This window comes from Neodiprion pinetum, chromosome 7, assembly GCF_021155775.2.
Source record: "Neodiprion pinetum isolate iyNeoPine1 chromosome 7, iyNeoPine1.2, whole genome shotgun sequence".
Lineage (NCBI taxonomy): Eukaryota > Metazoa > Arthropoda > Insecta > Hymenoptera > Diprionidae > Neodiprion > Neodiprion pinetum.
The window spans coordinates 438287-465290 of NC_060238.1; the positions used below are offsets into that span (position 1 = coordinate 438287).

Consider the following 27004-nt stretch of genomic DNA (forward strand, 5'->3'; position numbering starts at 1 on the left):
GTACATACGTCATGTCCTGCTTTGGCACTGCACGTTTTCATCCTGTTCCGTCAGAGAGCGGTACGATCGACTTCCGTCTCCCTCTCGAAGAAATTTGGTATTGTTGGAGGGAATGACGCCACCCGGCTTTGCGACGTCCATTCCGTTTCCGTTTCTGTGGCGTTGATGGTCGTCTAGTCGATAAATAATTTCATTCAATAATACGTTTTCAGTTTAAAACTAATCTTACCCATTCGCAGGCATTCCGGTGAGTACAGATTATTGATTAGCTTCGTTCATTATCAGCTGAAAGCTTAAAATGCAATAGATTCGGTGTTTGAAATATCTTTGATGTCTTCTCCGGTATCGGCGTAACGCTATCCCAATGACCCGTTGAGCCACGCTATGCGGGTGGGGATTCCAATTTGTTTTCGCCAGTGTACATTTATTTAAGGCGTAATATGTCGAAATACAGAAATTTTTGAGCAGCCGAGATTATATTATGCTTCCCGCTCTTTCAACACTCGTAATATTTACGTTCTAGCACTAGAACAGCGACTTAGGGCACGCGAAGCTAGCTGAAAATTCTTGAAAACCCGACATGGCAAGGTGGCCTTTAACCCTTCAGGACATGGGTTATGAGATTTTCTCTCATGCTCAACGTAGATCTCAAATATCTTTTAAAATTCAAATGGAAAGACTACTTGAAAATTTTTGTATCTTCCTATAATTTAGTTTTCTAGATACACATTCACTAAAAACTGTTTTTTTTTAAACCAAAATTGCGAAAAAAAATAATTTTTTGGAGAACATGAGATTTTTTCTCATGGCCAGAGTATTAAAGGGTGAGAGATTTTAGCTTTCGTTTCTTTTCGGCATAGTTCGGGTCGTTCCGTAGTATGCGTCCGCCATACTTGTTTACATGATACATATACCTAAAGAATAATTGTGCAATGTTGTGCTGTGTTATCTGCTTTCAAAAATGTAAAATTTATAATTTAATTGTTGATATTCATTAAACGAATATTATTAAAAGTTGTTAAATAAACGTAAGTCAATATTTTTGTTTTATATATAACCCTGACAAATACATTTTATGAGTACTTAGATCTAAGTTATTTTGCATTGTGAATATTTAATTGACATTACTTTAATAATAAATTTGAGCAATTATTTCACCTTAAAAAACATTGAAAATTATAAATAAATGATATTTTCTTGAGAAAGCTGTATATAAAATATACTGAGCGCATGCGCAGAAGCCATGAGATTTTTTCTCATGGCCAGAGTAAATAATGGCAGTCAAAACACCCATGTCCTGAAGGGTTAATGGCGCATCACCGGGTATTCGGTCTACAATCTATCTTGAACACGGCTTCGCGTCTTTTCGTAATTGTATAATAGGGCGGAAATGTAGATAAGATTTTCGTCTGCTAGTATTTTCAGTGATTTATGTTCCCTTATGCGGAGAGGAAAAACTAGAGCTTAAGGCAAAAGAATTCGTGGGATTCACATAGATTATTTGTCGTTCAAACGCTGCAAGGCGTCTCTTGCTTCATTCCCTAGGATCTCATGGGCTTAACACGCGACACACCCTCTTTCTCTAAATGCATCAACGCACATGCGAGAACCTCAAGAATCAGTTCGATTCATGGAAATGACACCCTGCACTGCAATAATGATGTTGTTCAAAAGACAAAATCTGTGGGCTCTCTTGAAAATATCCCTGAGCTTACTTTACGATTACAGTGCATGACGGCACTTGCTATTGGTCCAAGTGACTCTAGATATGCGCCGAGCTTATGGTCCGTGGTGTCGTACTTTGCGATGGGTGGAAGCGGCACAGTAAAATATTCTAAGAGAAAAGTGTGCTGTTGAGTCGTGACCGACGTTCATGCGTTAAGGGGTTAGGTGGGTTTCAAAAGCTCAAAATAGCTACATTTTTATGAATTTTTTTTTACTTAATCAACAGAATATTTCATTCCATCAATTTAACACATAAAAGATACATATTTTATAAGTAGTTTGTGAAATTTTCATCGAAAAATATTGAAAATTAAGGCGTGGACACGTCGTCTGCTATGACCCCTCAAAAAAAAGTTCTCTCGGCGTAGTCAGGATAACTCATGACAGATTTATCTGAAATGCAAAAACCAAAAATTTTCTGTTAGTAGATGTTCAACACTCGTACTTGGACGAAGGAAAAAAAAAAAAAAACAAAAATTACATTTTTGGCGGCGTTGAAAACAAAAAACCCTTATTTTGAGTAAAATTTGCACCCTTCATGGCCTTGAAAAATTACTTGGAATAGAAAAAAAAAAAATTCCTTCGTTCAAGTACGAGATAATGTTATTTTGAAGAAGTGTGCAAAATTTGAAAGAGATCGGTTCATAAGTTTTCGAGGAATCGTGACTACCGATTTCAAAAATGTAGTTTCGAGAAAAACGCGATTGAAGATTTACATTCAAATAACATGTAAATAATCGTACTTACACCGTATAATGATGCAAACCCACGTTTTTTCCACGTGCCATCACCTGACACGGTAACATCTGTCGTATCTTCAACATTATTTTCATCACACGTTAATTTTTTTTCTTGATTTGCAGCAGACAACAAAATTGTTTCGGCAACAGTTATGACGCACTCATGTATTTTATCAACATAAAAATTGTACGTTGACGCATTCAAGAATGAGGAACTTATATCCATCAAACCACAGAATTTTTTACATCCGGCAAGTCCTAAGCCTAGTATTCGCATCACAAAAATAAACGAACAATAGCTAAGCAGCTGCCTCGATATACCTGCCTCCATATACCTGCGTCACGCTCGGTTATAGCCTGATGGGTGAAACATCCAAAGGCTATATCTCTTAGAATATGACTCGGATCGTTTTAAAATTTTAAAGGAATATTCTCAACATATTCAATTATAAGATGAGCAAAAAAAAAAAATTCCATTTTTTGAAATTTTGAAACCCACCTAACCCCTTAAGCTGCCGGTGGTTCTCCGTATATGGAATCACCTCTCTGGCCCTCACAAATATTTCTTACAGTTTACCAGCAATAATATTTGTTGTTTTTGCATATAAATAATTATACCAATTGTATCTTTATTTTGTGTTTGTTCTAGCTGATACTTCCTTCTTACGAAAATGACTGAAGAAAAGGTATTTACTTTTACACTAGCTAGATATCCTATTAATTTTTTTGTGTAAACAATATTAATTATTGGATAGGAATAAATTATAAAGTAGGCGAGATTTATTGTACTCTCGCTTCATATTAAAATTGCCTTATCTTATTTCGATTAAGCTCAAGGTGGTAGCCGATTTTGCTTAACATTAAAATTTCCTAATTCAGCCAAATATCGCATTACTTTTGCTTAAAAAAAAAAAAAAACAGGTTTCCATGAAATTCCATAAAATTTCAATCGTTAGTCAATGGTATTGTCTTACTCGTATATGGCAACTTGAGCCTTACGTTCTACCACTTGACCTTGTTATTAGGATGAGAAGTTGCTGTTTAATTATTTTTTTCCTTGTCTAGTTTTTGTCATAGGGGAATTTGGGATAACACAATTCCTCTTATTAATATTTAATGTAGTAACTGGTGTTTCTTTCTTTACAGAAAATAGTTTCTACCGCTGCACCGGTAAGTGAAAAAGCACATGATCACCCACTCGTTATACTAAACCATGCTCGACGTATTTCACATCAATTCAAAGTGAATTTTGTGAGATTTGTTCATTAGTTGGATCGAGCTATAGAAAAGTTGACTCTTCAACAGACACCATGTTTGTATTGTACATTTATATGGTCGATTTGAAAGATACAGTACTACTTGGATTTTGCATGTCGAACCTACTTTTATCATTTCCTAAATTGATTTGGAATAATTGTATGGTAAAAATAAATACTTATTCAAAAATATTCCCTACTAATTCTCCACATCACAAATATGTTTCTTTATTTTCATCGATAGAGAAAAACTAAGATCTTTGTCGGCCGACTGCCAGAAAATTGTCGAAACGATGAATTGCGTCAGTTGTTCCTACGTTTTGGCGAAGTCACAGAGTGTGATGTGATGAACCGTTACGGATTTGTTCATATGGCACGGGAAGAGGATGCAGCAACGGCAATCAAAACTCTTCACAATTCAAGTTTCAAAGGAGCAACCATCAACGTCGAACAATCGACAGGAAAATCTCGAGGGGGTGGCGGCGGGGGTGGTGCTCGGAGAGACGGTGATCGTCGGGGTGGTCCTATGAGAGGGGGACGCGGAGGTCGGGACGGAGGTCGTGATGGACGACCGGGACCATATAATGATCGTCGAGGTAAGAATACCAACAACAGTATGATAAAGAATTTTTATACAAGATGTCAAAATGATCGATATTGTGATATAGTTTGTTGATGCATGTAAATTTTTTTATGAAAATGCCTTAGAACCTGGGCAAGGACTTTCTGTAATTCAGACAGTTCCTAATCTTCCGAGGCTAAATCAAATAATCCTTGTATAATCCCAGTTAAATCTTATCATATTTGACTGATTCATGGCAAGGATACAAATCGTCCAAATTAAACTATAATGCCGATAATAAAATAGATTATTCTATAAAAGGACAAATGAGAAGCAACGTGAGTTTGTTTTTTTGAGGTGGTAGCCGGGATGGCGGTTTTGGTGGCAATGATCGAGGTGGACGGGGTGACTTTGGTAGAAGAGGTGATTTCGGCAGCAGCAGAAATGGTCCCGGTGCCGGGGGTGGTTACAATGACTACGGTAATCGGGGAGGTGGCGATTACACTGGTCGTGGCGCTGATTTCGGAGGCGGATACAACGATCGTGGTGGTTACGGACAAAATAGCGGAAGTGGTCTAGGAGGGTACTCGACAAGCTCACCAGGAATGGGAGGAGCATACGGCCCTGCTTCAGGGGTTTCTGGAGGATACGGACCTACCGCGACACCGGAGTATGGAAGAGGTGCAGACTTTGGTCGAGCTGCAGACTTTGGAGCAAGAGCAGATTTTGGGGGCCGATCTTGTAAGTAATGCTTCCAGTTAAGTGAACCTTATAACTGCATAGCATCCATGTTTTTGCTCTATGAAATGGTTGTATTAGATCATAGTCATATGTATGACGCTTATACTGATCTGCTTGCAAATTTTTATTTCTTGAAGCAGCGAGTATGGGAGGTGACTTCAGTCGTGGTGGCCCAGCTGATTATGGTCGAAGTGACACATTTGGTGGCGCTCGTACTGCCGATTATCCACCAAGAAACGATTACGATCGCGGGGTATCAGGACCGATGAGGAATGGAGGTGCCACAGCAGCTTATGGCGGAGGTTTCACAGAAGCTGGGTATGCTTTCCCAATTCATCATGTTTTTAGCTTTCCAAACAAGTAGATTTCTTTTTTCTCATTTCTCTTCGAAGTTCTTCCTGGCGAATTTATCCCAAAGAATAATTGCGTTCACGCAATAACTCAATGCCAACTAAGCACGACACGTAGATTTCACATATACTAGGCAACGTTAGGTACTAAAAAATTTCTCTGATCATTCGATGTGGATGAAAGATAATTTACTAATAATATTATAACGCTGCGTAACAGGGGTTTTCCAGCAGGGTCAGGAGTTATAACTAAAAGTCAAGGGGAAACTGGGGGATTTACTCAGGATGGACCAATGCAATTCAACAGGAACGAAGGGACTCCCCTTACTAATTTTCCTCTATTTGACAGGCCTATTGGTGCAGTACCCAATTATAGCACAGGTCCCGGGCCACAAGCGGACATGTTTAGCAGAAGACCGGGAAGTGCCGCTCCTAGCGGAGGGTACCCTCCAGTCGGTGGAGGGTGAGTAATTTAAATAATTTTCCATAATATGCGACTGATAAAATTCATTTGAAACAAACACGTATTTGAAATTCTTATGGCCGTCCGGATGGCTAGTGAAGCTTAGCTTAGCTTAGCTTATGCTTCGCTTCAGCAACTGAACTCAAGACAAAAGCCTCGAAATTTGGGCAAGAAGTGTCTTCCTTAAATTAAGACAACTTCTAATCTTTCAAGGCAACGTAAAGTCCTCGTTTAATCCCAGTTAAAACCTTTGTATTAAACTGATTCATGGCAAGGATACAATCCCCTCAAAAATTATGCTAAACAATCCAATGTCCGTTTAATTCGTATGATTAATTGGTTTTTCGGTGTACTTCAGTTACAGCGACGGATATGACAGAACGGATCCCTATGGTCCAAGGAGTGCCGGGCGGTGAGTTGATATTATCACTGATTTTTTGCCGTTTGGCGTTCGTACGGATCGTATATTATGAATCTCTGTCTGCGAGGTTGATATTTTAGGCAGCGAACGCATTCAAATGAAAACCGTTATTGTCCCGAATCACAGTTGATTACGACAGTTTTCTTGGTCCTAGACCCTTCTTCGCTTTACCTAGACTTCCCTCGTGCCGTTACCTGGCTGCAGAATCACGTTTTTTTCGCGTCAGTTTTCATGAAAAAGTAATTTGTTTCTCAAGCGTCAACGAAGGGACAACAATATTTCAGTTTGACTGACGGCAGTCTTGATTCTTCTGCCCTGTAACTCTAACAAGCCGCGGTACGAAGCGAAACAATTAATCTGCGATTTTCAATTTTTGACCTTTTAGCTTCCCAGGTCCGGCAGACTCGATGCCGCCGAGGTACTAAAGTACTATACCGATCGGTAGCGTTCGTCGGAGACAAATAAATACCTTGCGGCGATTAGCGTGCGGTTATAAACCTGCGCCACAACTGTTTCGATCTACCCTGTGTATGAAAGAAAAAAAACGCAGTCCACTCAATTATGAATTAATGCAACCTTAATGTATAATTTATATTAAACTTAAAATAACCATTTTAAGATACCTATCATAAGATGCAGTTAGACCGAAAAAAATTATTAACGCATAGCTTAGATTTAGGTTCATAGCGACACTATGTTAGTATTAGATTCCCACGACAATTATTGTGTAGCAAAAGTGAATGGGTTTCGCGTGACTATCGCTAACCGTTCGATATAAAATTTTATACCCCGAATCGAGTTTCGTTGAGAATTAGTTTTGTTGCCAGGTTTATCTCACGTATTGTAGAGAACGTATTTTGCTGACGACAGTGTTGGTTTTTTAACTGAAATAATATTCCATTCAGGCATAGACCAAAGGCCAACAGTTTGAAACCTTACTGAATATAAGATTTTTCATTTCCCTAGTTAGCGTAGGATCGCAGTGGAAAGGGTAAACATGAGCTATGAGGGACATGCTGTGTATCATTTATTTTTATTTTATTTTTTTTTTTTTTTTTTATACATGTAACAATTATGTCTGACTGTTCATCAATAAACCGAAAACGTCATTGAGATGATTTTTAATGTATGTTTACAAATTTCTAATCGGAAATTCATACATTGCGGAGATAGAGGTGAAATACAAAATGTATGGAACGGGTGTCTCTTCCCTTTAATAATAATTTCACTCGTCATTCGCAGATATGCTGTAGTGCACGGTTGTATTTATTTCGTCTTAATCAGTTTTCCGTTTTTACGATACATGTATATTTTTTATTCTTTAATGCTGTATCGAATTTTCACATGCCGAATAATTGTAAATTGTTCTTCTTTAATACCCTGAGCGATTGGATGAAAAGACAATGCCCAAATTATTGATAAAAAACCAATGATTTTTGAGACAACATTGGCGTTGATTTGTTTAAATGATTAAATCCGACGTATCCCACCCACAGCTCTTTACATGGTAGATTTCAAACGAGTAGAAAAAAATATGTGACTCGTCCCGATCTAAATCATGAATCGTGACATCGTGCCTAGGGTGTATTATGTAAGGAGTATAGAAATCAAGAAAGGCAATCCATTGAATCCCAGTTTTGGGTATACAAAGTTATCGATCTTAGCCCCTGGCCACGCGTTGCCCTGGGATGCGAGCGATGAAGTGGCTGTTGAAAAACACTGCTAAAATTGTCGGTTTAGTCCGAATCCATTGGAAAATGACCTGGGTTGCCAGAGAACACGATTTGCAGTCACCTTTGTCTGTACGCGTGGCTTGTTTATGCGAACGCACGGCTGGATTAGCTCGATATCAACTGGCCACTTATACTGCAATAACGAGAGTGCAAACGAAGCGTTGGCGTTGCCCGGCTATAGATGCGAGCGCTTAACTGGATTAGCCGGATATCAACGGGCGACGCTCGACATCTTCTTATAAATGGAGAGCAAAAACAACGGTCTCCTCTTGCCTATAAGCGCCCGATAGATGCGGATAGAGACTCTGGCGATTTATCATCCTCCAATAACCGGATAGCGTGAAGCGATTGCGTTTCCGTTCCAAAGCTGATGGCTTTGAAGTGGGAAAAGGTATGTTGAGACGCGTGCGCCCTTCACTTTATTTTTTCATTAATACCGTTTTTAGAATACATGCAATTCTATGCCATCATACGTACACATCTGTATCCTTCTACTGTATACATACATATACACCTCCGTGTGTAATTCATGCATTTTCAATTTAATCGAACTTGCCCCCTATCAAGTATTTGCTTCAGCGGCTGATTATCAATTTTCTATATAATAATTCGCATATTTACATGAAATCAATAAATAGTACACAGTGTATTGTACTACGTTACTTGCGTGCTATCTACGGCTTTTGGCGTTCGTTTAGAGTTCAAATTGGCTGAAAACTGTGAAATGCTACAAATTGACGAACTCTGGCGCTAGAGTCATGCCGTCGTTTTCTTACACTTCCGACATTGCGCTACTGGAAATTGCGTGGTTAATAATGCGAATAAACAGGATGGTACTACCACACCAACCACAAGCCACAGGTTCGTTTAGGGTGCAGATATTTCCGTGTAAAATTTAATTGAAATGGTGGCAATTTTTTACTTTTTTTCTTCATTTTTTCATCTCTAATTCTATGCTTTTCCAAAATTGACTGATTTTTGTTGTCGTTCAGCTCTCGATATGAAATTATTAGAACGAGGCCGCGAGAAACATATATGCTTGATATTTGACGGTTCACGTGCCGAAAATTAGTCAATGAAGTGCATTAGGTACACTCGTTCTCTAACAAAATTCATAATTCTTTACTTTGCGCTAGAGAGTCTGTATTAATATAATTTTCTTAACAGATATCCATCAGGATGAGCGGACTATTACCTCCATTGAGATGAACTCAAGTTGGAATCCCTCGAGTGAATAAATGCCATCCACGGTGAGAGAAGCAAAAAAGGTGCCGGATACAAGGCAGATGACACCGAACATGTGCCATTACTTCTGGTTCAGCTGACTTTGTTATACCAAAATAAATGTATAATACATGACTTCATCAAAATAGAATCCTGTGTACTCGCATATTTCCAATTCCCTGCATTTTTGTACACCACCTGCGACTGCAGGAGACTTGTCAGTTGTGATTGTCGGGAGTTCACAAGGAGAAAGACAGACTGTTGGATTTTTATACAGCTGCTTATTCCCTCATTGAAGAACAATTCTTATTATCTATACTATTCGTATGTATTCAATTGTATAAAACGGGATTTAGAGTCCGGTAAGTGATACCATTGCATAGCGAACCCTCATGGTATGAATTCTGCGAATTTACCACTGCGGTTTCGTGGAATCTATGCCATTTTTACATTTCTGTGTCAAATGAAAATGCGCGGAGTGGGTTTCTTCAGAGTTGTGCATAAAATGGGGCCGCTAAGCCCGGTTTCGCTTTTGAGATATATGGACTTTGATATTTGTATATAAGTATACGTCACGTCGCGATCGACCAGGGCACCCCCTGAAGTTAGAGTTTGGTACATATTTTCATACCACTAAAGGAATATCGCCGATAACTTCATAGTTATATTTTTATATACTTATATATGTTTATATAATTGTAGTTTAAAACATGTTTTCAAAAACCGCGAAAAACTATATTTCATATTGCATCAAACCCAAAACTACTCTGAGCTGGAGTCTGTTTGCCAGACCCTCAATTGATTTGTCTCAGTTTCCGGTTTCCGCCGCCCGTCATGTGCGGGTCTGCACTTCCCAACAGTGTGTGTTTGATGCTCGTAGCGATGCATGCTCCTCGTGCACAAATTCGTACGGATTTGGACAGATAGTGATACAGTTTCATCGAGCAATCGTTTAATTTTTAAAAGAAACGATACGACGTGCAAGCAAGCCTGTTGGATAAAAAGAATTTCATTCACAACTGCCCAAAGGTGAGTACCGTAACGACAATTTGAACCGGTTATTAAATTGGCGTTAACCTCACAAGCCATCACATGGCGATCGCGAATGTCGCTCACCCGTCTGGTCTGCAAGCGTCAAATTCCAGGTTTCGAATATTCGATAACTTGGACCTTATGTCGTTAACATCTTGCTTCATCTCATGATAATACCTACATATGTTTGCTCGCGTATTTCATGACACTAGGACAGCCCAAGCTGTGAGAATCAGAAAATTCGTATCCTCGGAATATCTTTTCATTAATATAATTGACACTAGAGATCGTTCAGTTATTCGTAAAGGTGGCGATTGTTGTTAATTTCTAAGTATCTGAGCATGATAAACGCAGGTTGTTGCAAGTATTGGCAATTCTGGAAATTTTCAGATGTCTGTGACCTCGTCAAGGCTCAGCAGTGTATCGTCGATATTGAAAGGCCCAGGCATCAGAGCAAAAATTATAAACCAGGCAAACAGAGTACAATTCAAACTTCCAAAAAATCTCAAGGATATATTGCTTAGCTTCGAAAGTGGCACAAGTCATAAGCAATATGAAAATCTTGTGTGTACCATTCGTGACTCGGAAATTAGGGTATGTATCATTATACTAAATTTTTAGTAAAGATACTTTTAAACATAGTCGTAATTTCTATCTGTTTGCCATGTCTTACAACTCTCAATTGTTTCCAGGAAAGTGAGTTGATAGATTTGTTGACGGAAACACACGCTTGTATCTCGTTACTTGGCCCGTCACATAGATTATTTATCGAGGCACTGCTGACGCTTAATTGGACAACCAGATCGTTGCAAGTAACGACAATCTACAAAGGATTTCTCGAAGATCTAGTATCTGCTCATAACTATCATGCCAAGCTTATAATAGACAAGCTAGTAGATCGATTTAAATCTGGTAAGTCAAGCTGTCACGTATCTGACTTGACCCATAACTGATTTGCAACCTTGAACGACCCTCTTCATCTAACTCATTATTCATTTTCAGAAGAGGATGACAATACTACGGAATGGGAATTTTCCAAATCAAAAAATCAGGATCTTCAAACGTTAAGGCATGTGCATGACGTCCTGCGAATGCTTATGAAAATTATTCCCATGTAAGAATATGAATTCTTATGCACTACCGGACAGACGAGTTATTTATAATGCCTCCTAACTCTTGTGTTTCATTTGTAGGGCTACCGACGTTTTGTTACAATCACTTGTAGCAAATTATCCTTACTGGAGGCTCAACACGCAAAGACATGAAATTTACATATATGCCCTTCTTCAAATACTGGAGTATGCCCCACATCTCAGATCTGACATTCTTTCACTGATAATCAACAGGTATTTGAAATCGGACCTTGATGCAACGTGACGCGATATGAATTACCTATTGTTCTGGAGATAAATTAATCGTGAATATCGGTCGATCCCTATTTTATAAATATTTTTGGGATTGTTCTTCTTAATCAACCAAATATAAATCAAACTTGATTAGAAAATGACCTTTTATTACAGGACGTATTTTTATTCATAATATTGTTATTTTTTTACTTGTATTGTATCGATAGACCTTGAGTGTATCGATAACCTTGACTTAAATTCAAACTTATATTCAGTCTGGACAAATTAAAGATATGACAGGCAATTTCATTCAATCGTAAGAAACTTTTTTTGGCAAACAAATGTAAGAGAATGCTGTTACGTTTAGAATAGTTTCTATTCTTCTCTTGCTCTGAAGGAGCAAAGACAATAAAGTATGATCAAGTCGAGTTTAGGAAGATTGCGAAGGTGGTTTTAGAGAAGCTGTCCCCATGACGAGAATATATTATCTAATTACCTATGTGTGTACTGTTTTGTTTTCAGGTTAATTGTTTTGGACGTTTATGCGCCACGATCGGAAATAGACGAGTGCGAAGATGACGAAGATATGGAGGAAAGTGACGATGCGGCACAGATCATATTCGCATTAGATGAAGTGCAGGGTGATGCAATAAAAAATGAGAAACAGAAGGAAATACGAAAAATGAAACATCCTGTGGCGCACACGTTGGACGTATGCATGGAGCAGGTGCTTGCATATATATATAACTGCTGCCACAATCAGGGAATTCTCAACTGGGAATCGTTGAAAAGTCTCTATCACGATGTCCTAAAGATGTTTGAACAAATAATATTGCCCACGCACGCCAGTCAGCACGTACAGTTTATCATGTTCTATATTTGTAGTTTTAAACCGACAGTATCCGAAGCTTTTGTAAATTGGCTGTGGCAGAAAGTCTCAGACCCAAACGTTGCCCCTGTTATACGGCAATCTTCCGTATCCTATATCGCCAGTCTACTCGCCAGAGCTACATTTATTCAACTTGAGTATGTCAATCTTTAATAAATGTGAATTCTATATTTATTTTACGAAACTTATCCCTCAAAATTGCACAGGTCTAGTCTTGACATGTCTAGTGCGATATTTCTAAAATTTACTTATCAAGGCACCCTAAATAATAAAAATTTCAATTTTACAGAATGATCAAAACAACGTTATTGAAAATGTCTATGTGGATACACAGTTACATATCGTCGCAAGATAGCCTCGAGTGCGCCAATAGCGATGTAAGGGTGCACGGGGTATTTTATACCGTATGCCAGGCAATGTTCTACGTCATTGCTTTCAGGCACAAACATCTCGTCGAGACTAGAAAAAGTAAGTAGACATGATTTCAGTTCAAAGATTTCAATTTCATCAATGGCCATCACTTGCAAACTTTTATATTTTTTCAGACTTGTTGTTCCTTCAAAGCCTGAATCTGACGAAGATTATAGCTTGTCGACTGAATCCATTAAAAGTTTGCCAATCGGCAGTAGTGCGGAATTTTGCGGCTGTAACGCGCACCTACCAGCTGGCCTACTGTTACACAATAATCGAGCACAATGCTCGGAGTAATCTACCCGTCGTTCAAAGTACCAATCGTGTCACTCTCTGGCTGGATACTTTCTTTCCTTTTGACCCCTACATTCTCCTGAGAAGTGGCTCAAGATTTACCTCGATTTACATGGTATATCAAGGCAGCGTCTCCGATGAGGAATCAACATTGACCACTTGCAGAGATGATAATGACGATGACGATTTTATGGATGAAACCTCAATTCCTTTATCGAGCTCGTGCAATCATATGGATGTCTTCTCTTATGGAACGTCACCTGGTTTCTTACAACTTTGAACATTCAATTCTGTGTAGGGACTCGCAATGTCTCAGGTCTTGTCATAAAATATCTACAAATGGTACCTATCCATCTTTTTATATTACAAAAGTATTTTATTTATTTGTTGATAATTGGAACTACTAAAATATGGACACATCACTGGTGCGCATTCAATATTTTATCCCAAATGCTACAGATTTTTCTAAGAAAGTCATTAAACGCCTAGCAATATTTCTAATCAAGCGTCGCACACCAAGCTGTACAGTACGTTGTGCAATGAATTGGGATGATTTAGTTCAATTGATTGCGTGGTAAACTTGATGTGTAATCTTGTACATAAAGAGGAATTTTACAAATGATCAATAATTTGGATAGCAGTATAAATTGATTCGAACATCTTTTAATTCTGCGTGTAATGTGTATAAATATACAAATACTGATTTTCTTGGTCAATTTTCAGTTAGTCTTTATCGTGATACTGAACTTTGGCGGTTGAACGCCATTGAACTACACTATACTAATGTCCTCGGGTGCCTCGTCCTGCTGACCAAGTAACACAGTCAGAGCATGCTCCAAGTTTTCAGGCAGGTGGTCCAATAACATCCTTGGCATCACTGATAACTCCATGAAGTCTTCAGCTTGGGCCCAACGCATTTCGTACCGACATTTGTCACTTCCGTTATCATCACTGTAATACACTCGAGGCTGGTTATCGGATCTTAGCTCAAATGAAATATTAATCTCAAAAGAGGTGAATTTTCTGAGTTAGCATCAATGAAAGATTATTATCAATCAAAAAGCATACATAGTTACGACGTTAAAAGGTGAAATATTCAATTCGCGAATTACCTGTCTTTTTGCTTGAGTGCTGATTTGAACCTTGAAATATGAAGTATACGCCCAGCTGTGTATAATCGAACGCTCGAGTACCTTCGCATAGCCACATTGCGTTCCAATAACGTTGCATCCTTAAAAAAGAAAGAGCATTGCACTAGAGAATGACTCAAGGTAACGGATATATGATTCGTTAATGGAATACCACCAGAATATAATTATTTGCCAAAATGCTACATTTAAAAATTAGACGCGTCAAACAGGAATTTGATAACCACTTGATGTATTGTTTTTATATTCTAATTCAGACTTCTGCTGCTATCTAACGACGATCTAGAGGAGCTATTAAATTATACTCACCATCTGTCTTGTGGGTGGATCGGAAAGGAGCGGAAGTTGCCCTTGCATAGATCCAATTGTGTTACCGTTTTGCCACAACTTTTCGAGGTCCCTCTCAGGTATACCGAACAAAGTATAACCGAGACCATTGAGGACCACTCTGTACTGAAATCATTGTGAGTCTTTAATCTATTTTTTTTATGACTACTGCGCGAAACATTTGTATTTCTTTTTCACAATACATCGATAAATCTGACATGCCGCAAATGATATTGATGTAGGGGCATATGTCGTATGGAAGTATCACATTGCATACGGATTACCTTGGGTAAACGGCAAGCCTGAAGGGTAATAAGTAAAGAAGTCCTGAAATTTTCAATGCTGTCTACACCGAGTCTCATAACGAGGTCATCGCCAAGACCTATTGTGAAAACAAATTCTTCGGTGATCCTGGCAGCTTCTCGACTAAGTAATCCAGCTGTCATACACACGAGGTAATTGCGATTAAGCACTTGTCAAAGGTATATAAAAATTTTTTAGACGGTATTCTGGTGTGAAAATGACTAGGGGTAAATTATTCGCATTCGTAGTGCAGGAACAAATTAACAGCATCTCTATCCGCTTTGTGTAAGTTTTAAGAAATTGCCACGGTATCCGCTCACCTGGTGTTGAGAACGCGTAGACTCGCAGATTCGGATAATGCGGTCGAATCAGCAGGGCCAGGAGGACGGATAATCCAGCACCCAGACTGTGACCTTGAAAATATTTGAAAATTTTAGACCCGTGTGATATACATTTTTGAAAGTTGTACGCAATTACCTGTGAGCGTGAGGTTGTAGTGCGGGTACATGGTAAAGGCTTTTGTGAGAATCTTGGATTGATCGAGCTGTTTCAATAGCACCTTGGCACCAATAATCATCCCTCTGTGAGCCTGTAATAAATCGTTGATTGTTACTTTTGCTGAAATTGTGCCAATTTCAAAGAAAAAGATTCACTTGCCATAATTTACGTACCATACTACCCGGTGGTAGGCCATCTGCTTCAAATACATCGGAAGCTGCTGCAATATCTGTAAAGAGATCACGCAAAGACAGCGATCCCCGAATCACGATAACGATACTTGCAGTTTTATGGTCGGCAACCACGCAGAAAGGTATCTGTCGTTAAGATGAAGAAAAATTCTGTTAGTTTCGTAGAAATGTTTTTTCCAGTTTGTTGGTTGATTTCATTTCTATTCACCTCGCAAAGATGGTTCCGAAACGATGCGTGTAAGATATCGTCCTCTGATAGTCGAGACAAGTATTTTACACCTGCAAGATTGCACAAACAGCAATTGTCATCTATCACCGCGTTGTGCTTCCGCCTAGAACAAGCCAAGGTGTCACAACGAAGATTAGCGATAGTTTGTTAGGTCAGGTTCACCCTGCAACTTGTATAAGTAAACTTTTAATTTCATCTTTCTGAAATCAGTAGTTTTACAGTTTAGTTCAATATACCTGAAACACGCGCAACAAGTCATGTATTTGGCAAGTCGGAAGCAGCCCGTACACATATGCTGATACATGACAAATATCCAAGCGTAAGAAGCTACGGATAACTGCATGTAATGCTGAGCCCATTCTAGCGACATCCAGCTCGGTGCAAGACGAAAAATTTCCCGTGCATCTGCGTCAAATTAGGAGAGAATTAATCGAATAGAAGCAATTAGGAATACTATCGAATGAGAGAAATTATATTATTTAAGCCTTGATCTCACCGGAAGTATATACTGGGCGATTTAACATGTGAAACCGCCTCAATTCAAGAGTCTCCCGCTTTTGTCTTACTCTCATCAGAATACAGCCCGCCATAACGTCGGATGGAACTAGATCTGTGCCTCGAAACAGTGCGCTCAGTAATCCTAATACATACGATGAAAACGAAATTACGTTTTTTCAAGTTGAAAAAATGAAGCCGCTGTAATTTGACATATCTAACCGACTTATTTTACTCAGAAACGGACCAGACGCGAATCATTTCTAAGCATGTCAATGTTATGCGAAATTTGAGAAGTATAAGCTTCGATTTTTATGTCATTAAAATGACATAACGCAGTCTCTATCTCTAATAATCGGTGCTCCGCAAAATCGGTGCAAGCTTCGTCGCATACAACGATCACATTACAACCTCACCCATATGTACCTATGTCTCACCAGCAACATGTTGAAACGTTTCGTCGGCACTTTCGTCTCGCTGCATCCACCATAAAAATTTGAACCTCCGTATCCACGTGCTGGATACTTTGCGATGTTCCTCGAAATCTTGTAAAGTCTTATCTCTGAGGCCTAAAGATCCTAGAGGATCGAACACAAGAGCCATTCCTAGCATCGTTAAGCCAAGTAGTACCCAGTGGAACAGAACCAGCCCTTCTACGACGGGTATCGTATAGTTGTCATCGGAACATTCAACGTGTCGAGTGAATATCCAAAATGTTCCTAGAACGTTCCACACTACTTCGGGGAATAGTAAGAGTACCCTGAAACATCAACGTATGTATTACTGTTTTTCAGCCACACTCATTCTACAACATGTTGACCATAGGTGGGAGGAAATACTTGAAGGAAGACGGGTGATCTGCAAGAGGGATTGAGAACTGCGACCTATGTGGCTTACTTGACGGTCAGGAGCGGTTCGACCAGTCGACGGGAGTATGTGTCTGTGATAGCCCCTTTCGAACTGTGGGTTACTACGACGAATAACAGCGTGGCGATTATGCTCAGGAGCGTTAGTTCCCCAGCTAGGAATACACGCACTAATTCTCCACCGGTACGGCATTTCCAAGTCTCGTCGTAGTATTTTATGCACGCAATTGTCATTAGGATTAACCTGAGGGAATGGGCAAAGCTGTGACACGTGTCTAGAGGATTTTTAAGTATTCACAAGGTAAATCAGGTTCTATGGAATATTTGGAAAATGTCTATTGACGTTTAAGCCTTACCAAATAATTCGAATGAAAATTTCGAATAGCCCGGGATATACAAGATCGTCAGTAGCCGCTAACCACTTGCGTCCAAATAATTTCAAGGCTGGCATTTTTCTAAAAAATAGAAAGTTACATTTTCTTAATAATATCCAGAACTACCATTTGAATCTGGTCTCGTTGATATTCCTAATTTCGTTGATGCAGTTTTTATAATACTCGAATTCTGTAAACAGTCAATGATATTCTTCGAAATGGAGACAAATTTTTTCGTGCTACTGGCATACAGATTTTTCGCCAACTCTTCTTCCGCAGTGCAGTGTTGGAAGGTGGATTTACGGCGAAGGATTTCATTTTGCGTTTCAGCAAAATTCCATGAATTATAAATAAATCATCACAGAAATGCTTGTCATTGTCTCGTCGCGCTCCCGTTAAAAACCGGTTCTACATAATGACATGCACATTATTACTTACAGGGAATGCAAACAATCCGAGTTGCTCTTTGGCCGACGTACGTTAATGCGAAATATTCAAATTTGTCGGCCCCGTGTAAGTTTAGCGGTGAAATTTTACCGCCACGGTTCTCCACTTTGTTTAACTAATTACTACGTCGCGACCACACTACACCGCAAAGCCGAATTGTGACTTGTAGGTAGACGTAAATGATTGCTTATACACACATGTAGCTCGATATCGACACACCAATTGCACCTGCGTATTCTTTCAACAAATCACTGCTTATATGAATAAATAATTCAGAGAAATGCGCTTGATCTAGTATTTACACCGCAGCTGGGTAAAGTTCGAAGACAATCGTCGCGTCGTGATTTTTAGTGAGGCTGCCGTTGAAATGAAGAAGCAGTCTCTTCCTTAAAATTTGTCAAACCGTTTTAACGATACTTATACATATATGTGTGTATGATACATGGTAAAAACCGCGACTGCTGTGTACTAAGTGCGTCTGTACCAAATTACGGAATATAGTGAAAGTTGGCGCAACGCGGAGAAAGCTCCAACCTGTACAAACTGTTCGCTCTATCATTCCTATATTGCGTCTGTTGATCCTGATGCGGAGTGTGTGCTTGTTAAAACGAAGAGGTACGCACCGCATGTGTCCGCGCGTGTATGTGAATTTGTACGTATGGCAGATGCCCGTAGGTTCTCGTCAAGGCTTAAAAATCAAGTTTCCAGCAAAGAAAAAATCGTTTTTAGGGCCTGATACGGCCATAAAATAACGACTCCGTATGCATATGCTGCTGCAAACTGCAACGACATTTGGCTAGTACCAATTTTTGTTTGCACCCTATAATTTAAAGAACTTCTCAACCTTTTTTTTTTTTGTTTCCTTCCTACTGTGATAAGAAATGATGGTGCAAGCAGAAATTACTTGTATATTACCTGAATTGCTGTTGCAGTATTAAAGGAAGGTAAAAGGTATAATTGTACGTACAGTGATCATTACTACGGTTGCGTAGAATAACCGGCTATTTCGAGTAAAGTTCAAAAACCGGCTATTTCGCGTTTGAAATTTTTCGGACGCAAATTAAATTGGTAGCACTATAGATTGTGTTGGATTATCATTTCGGCATAATGACACTTAATGTCATTACCAATTTAATGACATTACGAATTTAATGTCATTATGCCAAAATGATAATTTTCAATTTCATCTCAATATACGCCTGATGCTTTACACTTTCATTTCATGACATTTAATGTCATTACGCCGAAATGATAATCTTTAATTTCATCTCAACATTCGCCTGATGCTTTATACATTCATTTCTGCATTACAATTACGTAGATAAGCATATAATACCTACATTCACAAAAACAGATTAATTGTGAAATTAAAGCATGAAGTAAAAATATGATAGCGATGCTGATATACCCATACCTCGCTTTACGGCCTAGATATGTTGCGGAAAAATTGGCGACGAACGAATCAATTATTTTTTCAGAAACCCATAACAATTCAATTGGGTCTATTCCAATTTTTCATAAAACAATATACTTTTTAGTTCGTAAAGCATTTTATTCTCTTTATTTTCTATTAAAATGGTTACATAAATATAATTTTTTTGCAATCAAAAAAGCGACGTAATTAAACAAGGCCATCATAGCGAAATGCCGTATAGAGAGGTATAGGTGTACTTGATCAATTGATTTTTCTCAGAATCATAACGTTCGTTGACTTACCTTTTATATGTATACGCACGAATTCGAATCAGCGCATAATATACGCGTTAAAGCGTAAAACGTATTAACAGCTACAATAATATTATTGCGGGGTGTATCGTTAAGGTTGAACTCCGGCCCAGCGGTAGGAAATGTCTGGGGAACATTTGTCGAAAAACTATTTTTCACGCAAGAAATTAAACTATCTGTACCGAAGGTTTCTTACATATTTACGTCAAAGCTAGATTAGATTCGATCATTGACAAAAGGCGCTAATCAACACAGTTCCGTTCTGTCTGTAATGACGGACGATATTTTCCTGGCCGTGTTACTACGCACGGGACAGGACAGGTATGATTTTTAAACTTTTTCCGCTTGCGGCGATCAAGGCGCGCGCGCGACTGACTCAGTTTAAATTCTCATTTAGCTCTGTAGGCTTTGTTACAGACAATTCACAAGGTGGCGCTTCTACCTACCTATACATATACCGGGCAGATTTCTCGGAAGTAGAAGTAGAAGATAGTTACTCGGAAAGTTGATGCTAATGCTATTTGAAAATTGGCTTTCTTCGGCTGAAATGAGAAATCTGTTTAAATGTTGGGTGCTTGGAAGAAACGTAGCAGGTAGGTGGGAGCACTTTATTTGATCACTTTTATCATTTCGTACATTACAAACAATGAAATTTTTTTCTGTCAGCGGGTGATACGGCCAAAATAATTACATCTCTAATATTTACTGTTATCTGCCTATTCAATTTATCACACGTACAAAGATCGTCGCCACTTTCGACCAACTAAGCAACTTTCTAACTCTTGGTATTTTAGGCTGTAATTTTGAATTTTATCACTTTTGAAAATTGGACATCAAACCGTTAAATATGACACGATCTGTAAGAGAACTGTGAATTTTTTTTTCTCGAAAATAGTTCAACAAAATTTGAAAACAGTCGATAGTCAATGTATTTATCCGATCAATAAATTATTGCTACTACTCTTAAAAAGTTTCCAATGATTATCAGAGTTCATTTTGCAAATTTTCAATGATATTCGATTAAACAAATGGAGGGAACCTAATACTCTAAATACATCTGCTGGCATCTGGCGTTGATTTTATTTGAGTTGCCTCCTGCGGGTAACAAAGCTCCGCACCTCCTGCCGTCGATGTTCGCGTCATCTCGGGCCACTCGGGCGCCGTCGGGAACCGACATTGTGATGATGATAGTCGTGTGAGGGGTGAGTTTGTTGAATATCGTTTTTCGCCCACATTTGTGACAAATATTAGCTCGTCAGACGAATGTCGTCGAGCTGAGGCTTCTGCGTCCACAAATTGCCATAAATGTACAGTCGCTTGTGCTGCGAGTGACGAATTTATTCGTCGAACAAGACGCCAGGTACTGATTTGAAATAATTGTTGGCTTTGAAGGTTACGTTATTTGTATGTGTACCTTTGGAGCGATGAAACCATTCCGCGTAATGCGTCGTCCTCGCCTGTAATACCCGGAATGATCATGACGAAGCTAAGGATGACAATTTCCTTGATCGTATGCCCGTAATTCTAAAAAGATTGTTGACAAATGGTTGCGGCCGGGAATACGGTTATGCGTCAAGGTGGGACGCGGCGAAATGTTAGAATTCTCTTGTTGGGGGAGCGGGGAGTTGGAAAAACCTCCCTGATACTCTCCTTGGTTAGCGAGGAGTACGCCGAGGATGTCCCCAGTAAGGCTGAGGAGATCACGATACCAGCTGATGTCACTCCGGAACAGGTCCCCACTCACATAGTTGATTACTCAGGTTAGTGTCCCGCTCTTTTTATCCCTGTTGGTACCAGAATATATCTTGTACCTCGGGTCGCCGTTATATCAACATCCATGTTCCTCGATGTCGATGTCAACACATTTATCTCGCATTGAGTTCAAACTGGAATTCTTAGCTGCAGAACAGACCGACGACCAGCTAGGAGAGGAAATTCAAAAGGCTCATGTAATTTGTGTGGTATATTCGGTGGAGGATGAAGACACATTGGACCGGGTGGCCAGCTACTGGTTACCCTTAATCAGACAGTCGTCGGCGGACAACCGATGCCCAATCGTCCTTGTTGGCAATAAAATCGATCTCGTCGACTATTCAACTATTGAGGTTGGAATATGAGACACTTACGATACAAATTGAATAGAACGCCATTGCCTTGGAAAAACTTGTTACTTCCCAAAATGTACTACCTGCTATTCTTGTTTCAGGCCGTTTATCCAATTATGAAAGAATTTTCAGAAATAGAGAGCTGCATCGAGGTAAGCAATTGCTATTTCATCTTCCTACTTACATCCACTTGTTATACCGTTACGTTTGTTTTCTTAATTACAGTGTTCTGCCAAAACGTTGCAAAATATTTCAGAAATGTTTTATTATGCGCAAAAAGCTGTCCTGCATCCTACTACACCCCTATACAACTACGACACACAAGAGGTAAGTTTTTTGGATTATCGGTACACTCGTGTATCGGATGTCCATTGAATTAAAATAACGAAATAGAGATATCGAGTAATCAGCAATTTCCAATTCATGGGTAAAAATAATATCTTTATGTTTTTGATGTGATATTTGTTTGAGTTGCAGTTGACGGACGAATGCAAAACTGCACTGAGAAGAATATTTAAGGTACGTAGAATTAAGCTGATGGAAAGAAACCAATTTGACTTTCTAATCCTTACAAATTGCAATATTTATTTTTTTTTCAGATATGTGACCTTGACAATGACGGTCTGTTGAACGATGTGGAATTGAACACATTTCAACAGTGGTGCTTCAATACTCCTCTACAACCTCAAGTTTTAGTTGATGTGAAAGCAGTTCTTTCTAAAAATATTACTGACGGGATTAGCGAGGGCTGCGTCACAATGAAAGGTAGGCAACGGTGATCGATTACTTTCTTACATTGACAATACTATCCCTACTCTCTTAGTCACACAAATTCTTACTCTACAGAATTGTAGTTACTTTTGCTTTTCTCTTAAAGATATTTAAATGAACTGCGAAGATACGTGCTTGTAGAGAAAATAAAAAGCAAATATACCAATGTTTCCAGGGTTCATGTATCTGCAGTGTCTATTTATACAGCGAGGTCGCAACGAAACAACATGGGCCGTTCTCAGAAAGTTTGGTTACGACAGCGACCTCTTAATGTCCAAAGAATATATCCACCCTCCGTGAGTATCGTATACTTGATAATCAAATGAGATGTACTTTATACCTATTTCAATTTTTTGGATTAATGGTTCTTATAGTTTGAAGGTGCCATTGGGCTGTACTACTGAACTATCGCACAAAGGCCAGGAGTTCCTAGCTGTACTTTTTATGCAACACGATTGCGATCATGACGGCGCTCTATCTCCATTAGAAATGGAGATGCTTTTCTCTCGCTGTCCAAGTCCACCCTGGGGTGAAGAATATCGGTTCGTCGTACCCACCAATGAAAAGGTTTGCACCCATCCGGTTTTCTTTATTTTAGCGTCAGTTATGTATTCACCTCACACAGCCAAATCATATTCCAGAAATCATGTGTTGATCACTTGAAGATTAGCCACCCTTGTTTAAGTACCAAGTTGTTGACTATTGATATTTTGCACTCCATTGATTCAAAACAATGGACGCATTAGACCTTGGTTCAGATTCATTTGCAAAACATCAGTTGTAGATAATTGACAGTAACAACGTCCATACAATTGATTGTTATTTCACAGGGTTGGATCACATTTCAAGGATTCATGTGCCAGTGGGCGTTGATGACGTTGACCAATGTACGAAAAACTTTGGAATACATGGCATACCTCGGCTACAATATGTATAATAACGAGTGTCAAACAAATGCTATTAACGTGACTCGTGAGAAAAAATTGGATTTGGCCAAAAAACAGTCTAGCAGAAATGTGTATAGCTGTCACGTTATTGGACCAAAGAGCAGCGGCAAAACAACCTTATGCAGAACTTTCGTAGATCCAAAGCTTGAGGTGATTAAAATTTCCGATTTAAAAGTTCTGTCAGCAGTTTCTATTTTCGAAAATTTCAATTTCTAAACTACCTATGCGTCACTTTGATCAGGTACTTGACGAATGTTGACAATTTACGCGTTTTTTAAGGTCTAATGTGATTCAATTTTTACATGCTTTAATTTTAGAAAATCTTACGGTGGGGTTCACAAACCTGAATTGGCAATGATTACCAATGATCGTGTAGCTTTAAGGATAGATGATCAATTTTTCTTTATCACATTATTGTACTTATTTCTTTATCCTTTAGAAATTGAAACCAGATATCGTCCCATCTACCTCACACATCACCGTTAATACGGTGCACGTATATGGACAGGAGAAAACGATTGTACTTAGGGACATAAATATTCTGAACGTTCAAGACGCCTTGACCCCTGCACAAATTCAGTGCGACGCTGCAGCCCTTGTTTACGACGCTAGCAATCCAAAATCGTTTGAGTACATTGCTCGGATTTTCATTGTAAGCACGTTCATCCAGCACTATGTCCGAATTAATTACGAGTTATCGTTAATACTCAATAGTATTAAATTATCAAGCATATTGAACTTTAAAATCTACTCTAATATCAAACTATACACTATACTATCTTGAGATACTCCAATTGTGACTAGAGCATGGCATATTGTTTGATAGTGCTCAATTCAACGTATAACTGGGAGTATGTGTGCTGCATATTAATTGGAATTTATTGGTTTTGTAGAAATACTTTGCCGACAGTAAAATACCGGTACTGATAGTCGCAAACAAGAGTGACCTAATGGAAGCTAAGCAGGACTATCTGTTGCAGCCCAACAGTTTCTGCAGCAAATACAAATTAATGCCACCTCAGCCTTACAGTGTAACACGTACTGTGCGTCGTGAAATATTTGTCAAGTTAGCTACTATGGCAGCATTCCCGTAAGTCCGCATTATTTTTAGTAAAAAATCCTGGTTCACAACGATTATTATTATCCAGCGTATCTAGCTTGATGATCAAGATTTTGATGATTGGTTATCGTTTACAAATATATAGATATAATGGAACGAGTCAGATTCGCAATATTAACTTGCTTCTTTTTCAAACAATGAAATACTAAATCAAGAAATAGGTACGTTGGTGTGAAAAAATTGGCTGTCGCAAAACATTAATACAAAAAAATTTGACATTTAGCCGCTTTCAAGCAGCGTGGGTATTATTTTACAAGCACAGGTTGGTGGAATTAAAACGATCCAAGTTATTGAACAGCTTCAACTCGACACATTTGCACCTGCACCTGTAACCAGTGCACTCACCTAGAAACATGCGTTATTCAACCTTTACGGCATGAAATCGCACGCATGTTACAATCACATCATTTGACTTTACTGATTTTCGGGCGTGCTTCGAACATTATTATGTCATCGTATTCCTATTTTCAGTCCACTGAGGCGTATGGTCCACATGTTACTTGTGAAACCCTCACCCATTGAGTGGTGGAGTTCGATTAGAAGGTTCACCTTATTATTACTCTTTTTATTTGTTTGCCATAGTGTGCATGCGTGTATTTGTCTTTCTGTCACATACCCGTTTTACAATAATTCAAGACGAAATCCTTATTGATGAGATTACGTGTACATGAATTACGTCAAGTTTCTTCAGTACAGGACTATCCTATTGACATCTCTTGGTACATTCAATAGAATTGCGCCGTTTATTTAAGAGCTTTATTGGTGTATTCAGTGACTAATTAGATCGTTGCAGAGAAATATAACTGAAAGTTTCATTTATCAAGTTCAACGTCTTGGTTTGATTGATTCCTGGCGATTTATTTCTAGCTCGCACGACGGTATACCTAGTTAGTTGTTGCTTGTTTGTCTCTAATTACCATGTTCACTATAAAACCGTGTTTCACGACTTGTTATAATTAAGGGAGAATTCTGTACGTATTCTGCGTTTTGAATCCTTCAAAACAAGTATATCATATCAATTCTATTATATCCTGCCTGATTCGCACTTTATGCCTGTCCTTGTACCGAAGCTGCAAACTTATTACTACTGAACAATGCAACTAATATTAGGTGTAATACTTTTGTCCGATTATGCAATCCTGCAATTGTAACGGTTTGACCTTGTTCACTTAACATATTAATAAAGTAGATTTGCCATTTTGTTGATTATCGGTAGAGACTTGCATTGTTACACAATCATTTCTTGATACTGTAAAGTTAATGCAAAGAGATGTTTTTGATGTACTGAATTGCGTTAATTATGGAATATGATTGCAGGCACATGAAGCAATTTGGATTGATACAAGGAGAGTCAGTCGTTTGGTGGAAAGCTGGGCTAGGACTTGCTGTCGCTACAGTTGCTGGATTTGTTGTGATGCGCGTCCTGAATACTGACAAGAGATAGTGGATCATGCCGCTAACTTACGCTGTCACAGTGACAAACCGTGTTTTTAGATAGTCTCTGTATGATGATGCATATACACCTCTATAGGTTTACATAGTGTTGCACATATATGCCACACATTAACATCACCTTGCGTTGAGTGCTGTTCACATGTGTCCTGTTATCGTGACTTTCAGGCACGTGTTATACATACACACAAATAGATTCTTAGTAGGAATTCTTTGCAAAGAATGTGAATAAAATTATTTTTGCTTTACTGTTAAGTTGCGGAACTAAACTCAAGTTTGAATATGCGACACAAATATGTAAAGAATATATATACGTACATAGGTATGATGAATATCTTATATTTATATGTAGGTGAAAAAAATATTTATTCATTACTTCTAGTTATCATTAAAAATAAGACGTTTCATTTGAAGAGTTATAGTGGCAATAATTCTTATTCGTGTAAGAGGATAAATTGATCCCCATGTAAGGTATAGTGATAGACACCATGTAACTCGTCTTCTGTGTGCTTTGCGTTGTTATATAAAGCCGTTGCATCTACGCATGACATTGAATGCAATAAAGTTATAATTGTCAAATAATTTGTGCCCTACTGGGCTTGCACCGTACCTCTGTGAATGGTCAAAAATCGTCAGCATCTTGTTTATTTGGATTGTTCGAGAGTACAAGACGGAATTATTTTTTTTTTTAATGATATATTCTGAAACTAAATCAGAAACCTGTATCGAGTTAAATTTTTATAAATTTCCTGTCAACAAAGCGACACTATTGCAAAATTATGCGCAATTGATTTTTAATCATTCTTATTTTTGAGATTT

The 27004-nt window shown here is 38.6% G+C and overlaps 4 protein-coding genes across 18 annotated transcripts; 3 read left to right on the forward strand and 1 right to left on the reverse strand.

The window, feature by feature from the left end:
• Nucleotides 1–89: 89 nt before the first annotated feature.
• LOC124222906 (uncharacterized) lies at nt 90–9366 on the forward strand. Of its 6 annotated transcripts, none has more exons than XM_046634397.2 (10): nt 90–247; nt 3115–3151; nt 3612–3635; nt 3966–4317; nt 4641–5024; nt 5165–5342; nt 5595–5837; nt 6196–6249; nt 6644–8382; nt 9159–9366. In XM_046634397.2, exons 2-9 carry the CDS (start codon nt 3137–3139, stop codon nt 6681–6683), a joined length of 1290 nt encoding a protein of 429 aa, XP_046490353.1. In that variant the 5' UTR covers nt 90–247; nt 3115–3136; the 3' UTR covers nt 6684–8382; nt 9159–9366. The 6 variants fall into 6 exon arrangements, with proteins under 6 accessions (XP_046490353.1, XP_046490352.1, XP_046490355.1 ...); XM_046634396.2 differs by having other exon boundaries at nt 91–247; nt 5162–5342; XM_046634399.2 differs by having other exon boundaries at nt 91–247; nt 5162–5342; nt 5724–5837.
• Nucleotides 9367–10053: 687 nt separating this feature from the next.
• Nucleotides 10054–19453, forward strand: Tif-IA (RNA polymerase I-specific transcription initiation factor RRN3 homolog Tif-IA). 2 transcript variants are annotated; one of them, XM_046634392.1, is made up of 12 exons: nt 10054–10244; nt 10638–10841; nt 10940–11159; nt 11250–11361; nt 11441–11593; nt 12116–12619; nt 12772–12950; nt 13028–13529; nt 13911–14201; nt 14593–14799; nt 14905–15117; nt 17173–19453. In XM_046634392.1, the coding sequence occupies exons 2-8, from the start codon at nt 10638–10640 to the stop codon at nt 13465–13467; spliced, it is 1812 nt and encodes a 603-aa protein (XP_046490348.1). In that variant the 5' UTR covers nt 10054–10244; the 3' UTR covers nt 13468–13529; nt 13911–14201; nt 14593–14799; nt 14905–15117; nt 17173–19453. The 2 variants fall into 2 exon arrangements, with proteins under 2 accessions (XP_046490348.1, XP_046490344.1); XM_046634388.1 differs by having other exon boundaries at nt 13028–14201.
• LOC124222900 (diacylglycerol lipase-beta) lies at nt 13835–20151 on the reverse strand. Of its 5 annotated transcripts, none has more exons than XM_046634382.2 (14): nt 19782–20151; nt 17601–17699; nt 17276–17488; nt 16816–17138; nt 16380–16523; nt 16120–16288; nt 15863–15986; nt 15637–15780; nt 15443–15554; nt 15286–15378; nt 14947–15101; nt 14645–14788; nt 14300–14418; nt 13835–14138 (listed from the first exon to the last, which is right to left on the reverse strand). In XM_046634382.2, exons 2-14 carry the CDS (start codon nt 17693–17695, stop codon nt 13958–13960), a joined length of 2016 nt encoding a protein of 671 aa, XP_046490338.1. In that variant the 5' UTR covers nt 17696–17699; nt 19782–20151; the 3' UTR covers nt 13835–13957. The 5 variants fall into 5 exon arrangements, 4 of the variants coding, with proteins under 4 accessions (XP_046490338.1, XP_068993952.1, XP_068993950.1 ...); XM_069137851.1 differs by lacking the exon at nt 19782–20151 and adding an exon at nt 18263–18367; XM_069137849.1 differs by lacking the exon at nt 19782–20151 and adding an exon at nt 18057–18367.
• Nucleotides 20152–20863: 712 nt separating this feature from the next.
• Nucleotides 20864–26767, forward strand: Miro (mitochondrial Rho GTPase). Of its 5 annotated transcripts, XM_046634384.2 has the most exons (15): nt 20864–20992; nt 21183–21550; nt 21690–21895; nt 21997–22047; nt 22121–22222; nt 22373–22414; nt 22495–22660; nt 22842–22962; nt 23041–23233; nt 23497–23763; nt 24053–24265; nt 24507–24703; nt 24957–24995; nt 25205–25276; nt 26051–26767. In XM_046634384.2, exons 2-15 carry the CDS (start codon nt 21334–21336, stop codon nt 26175–26177), a joined length of 2013 nt encoding a protein of 670 aa, XP_046490340.1. In that variant the 5' UTR covers nt 20864–20992; nt 21183–21333; the 3' UTR covers nt 26178–26767. The 5 variants fall into 5 exon arrangements, with proteins under 5 accessions (XP_046490340.1, XP_046490339.1, XP_046490342.1 ...); XM_046634383.2 differs by having other exon boundaries at nt 20989–21550; XM_046634386.2 differs by lacking the exon at nt 25205–25276 and having other exon boundaries at nt 20990–21550.
• Nucleotides 26768–27004: the final 237 nt, after the last annotated feature.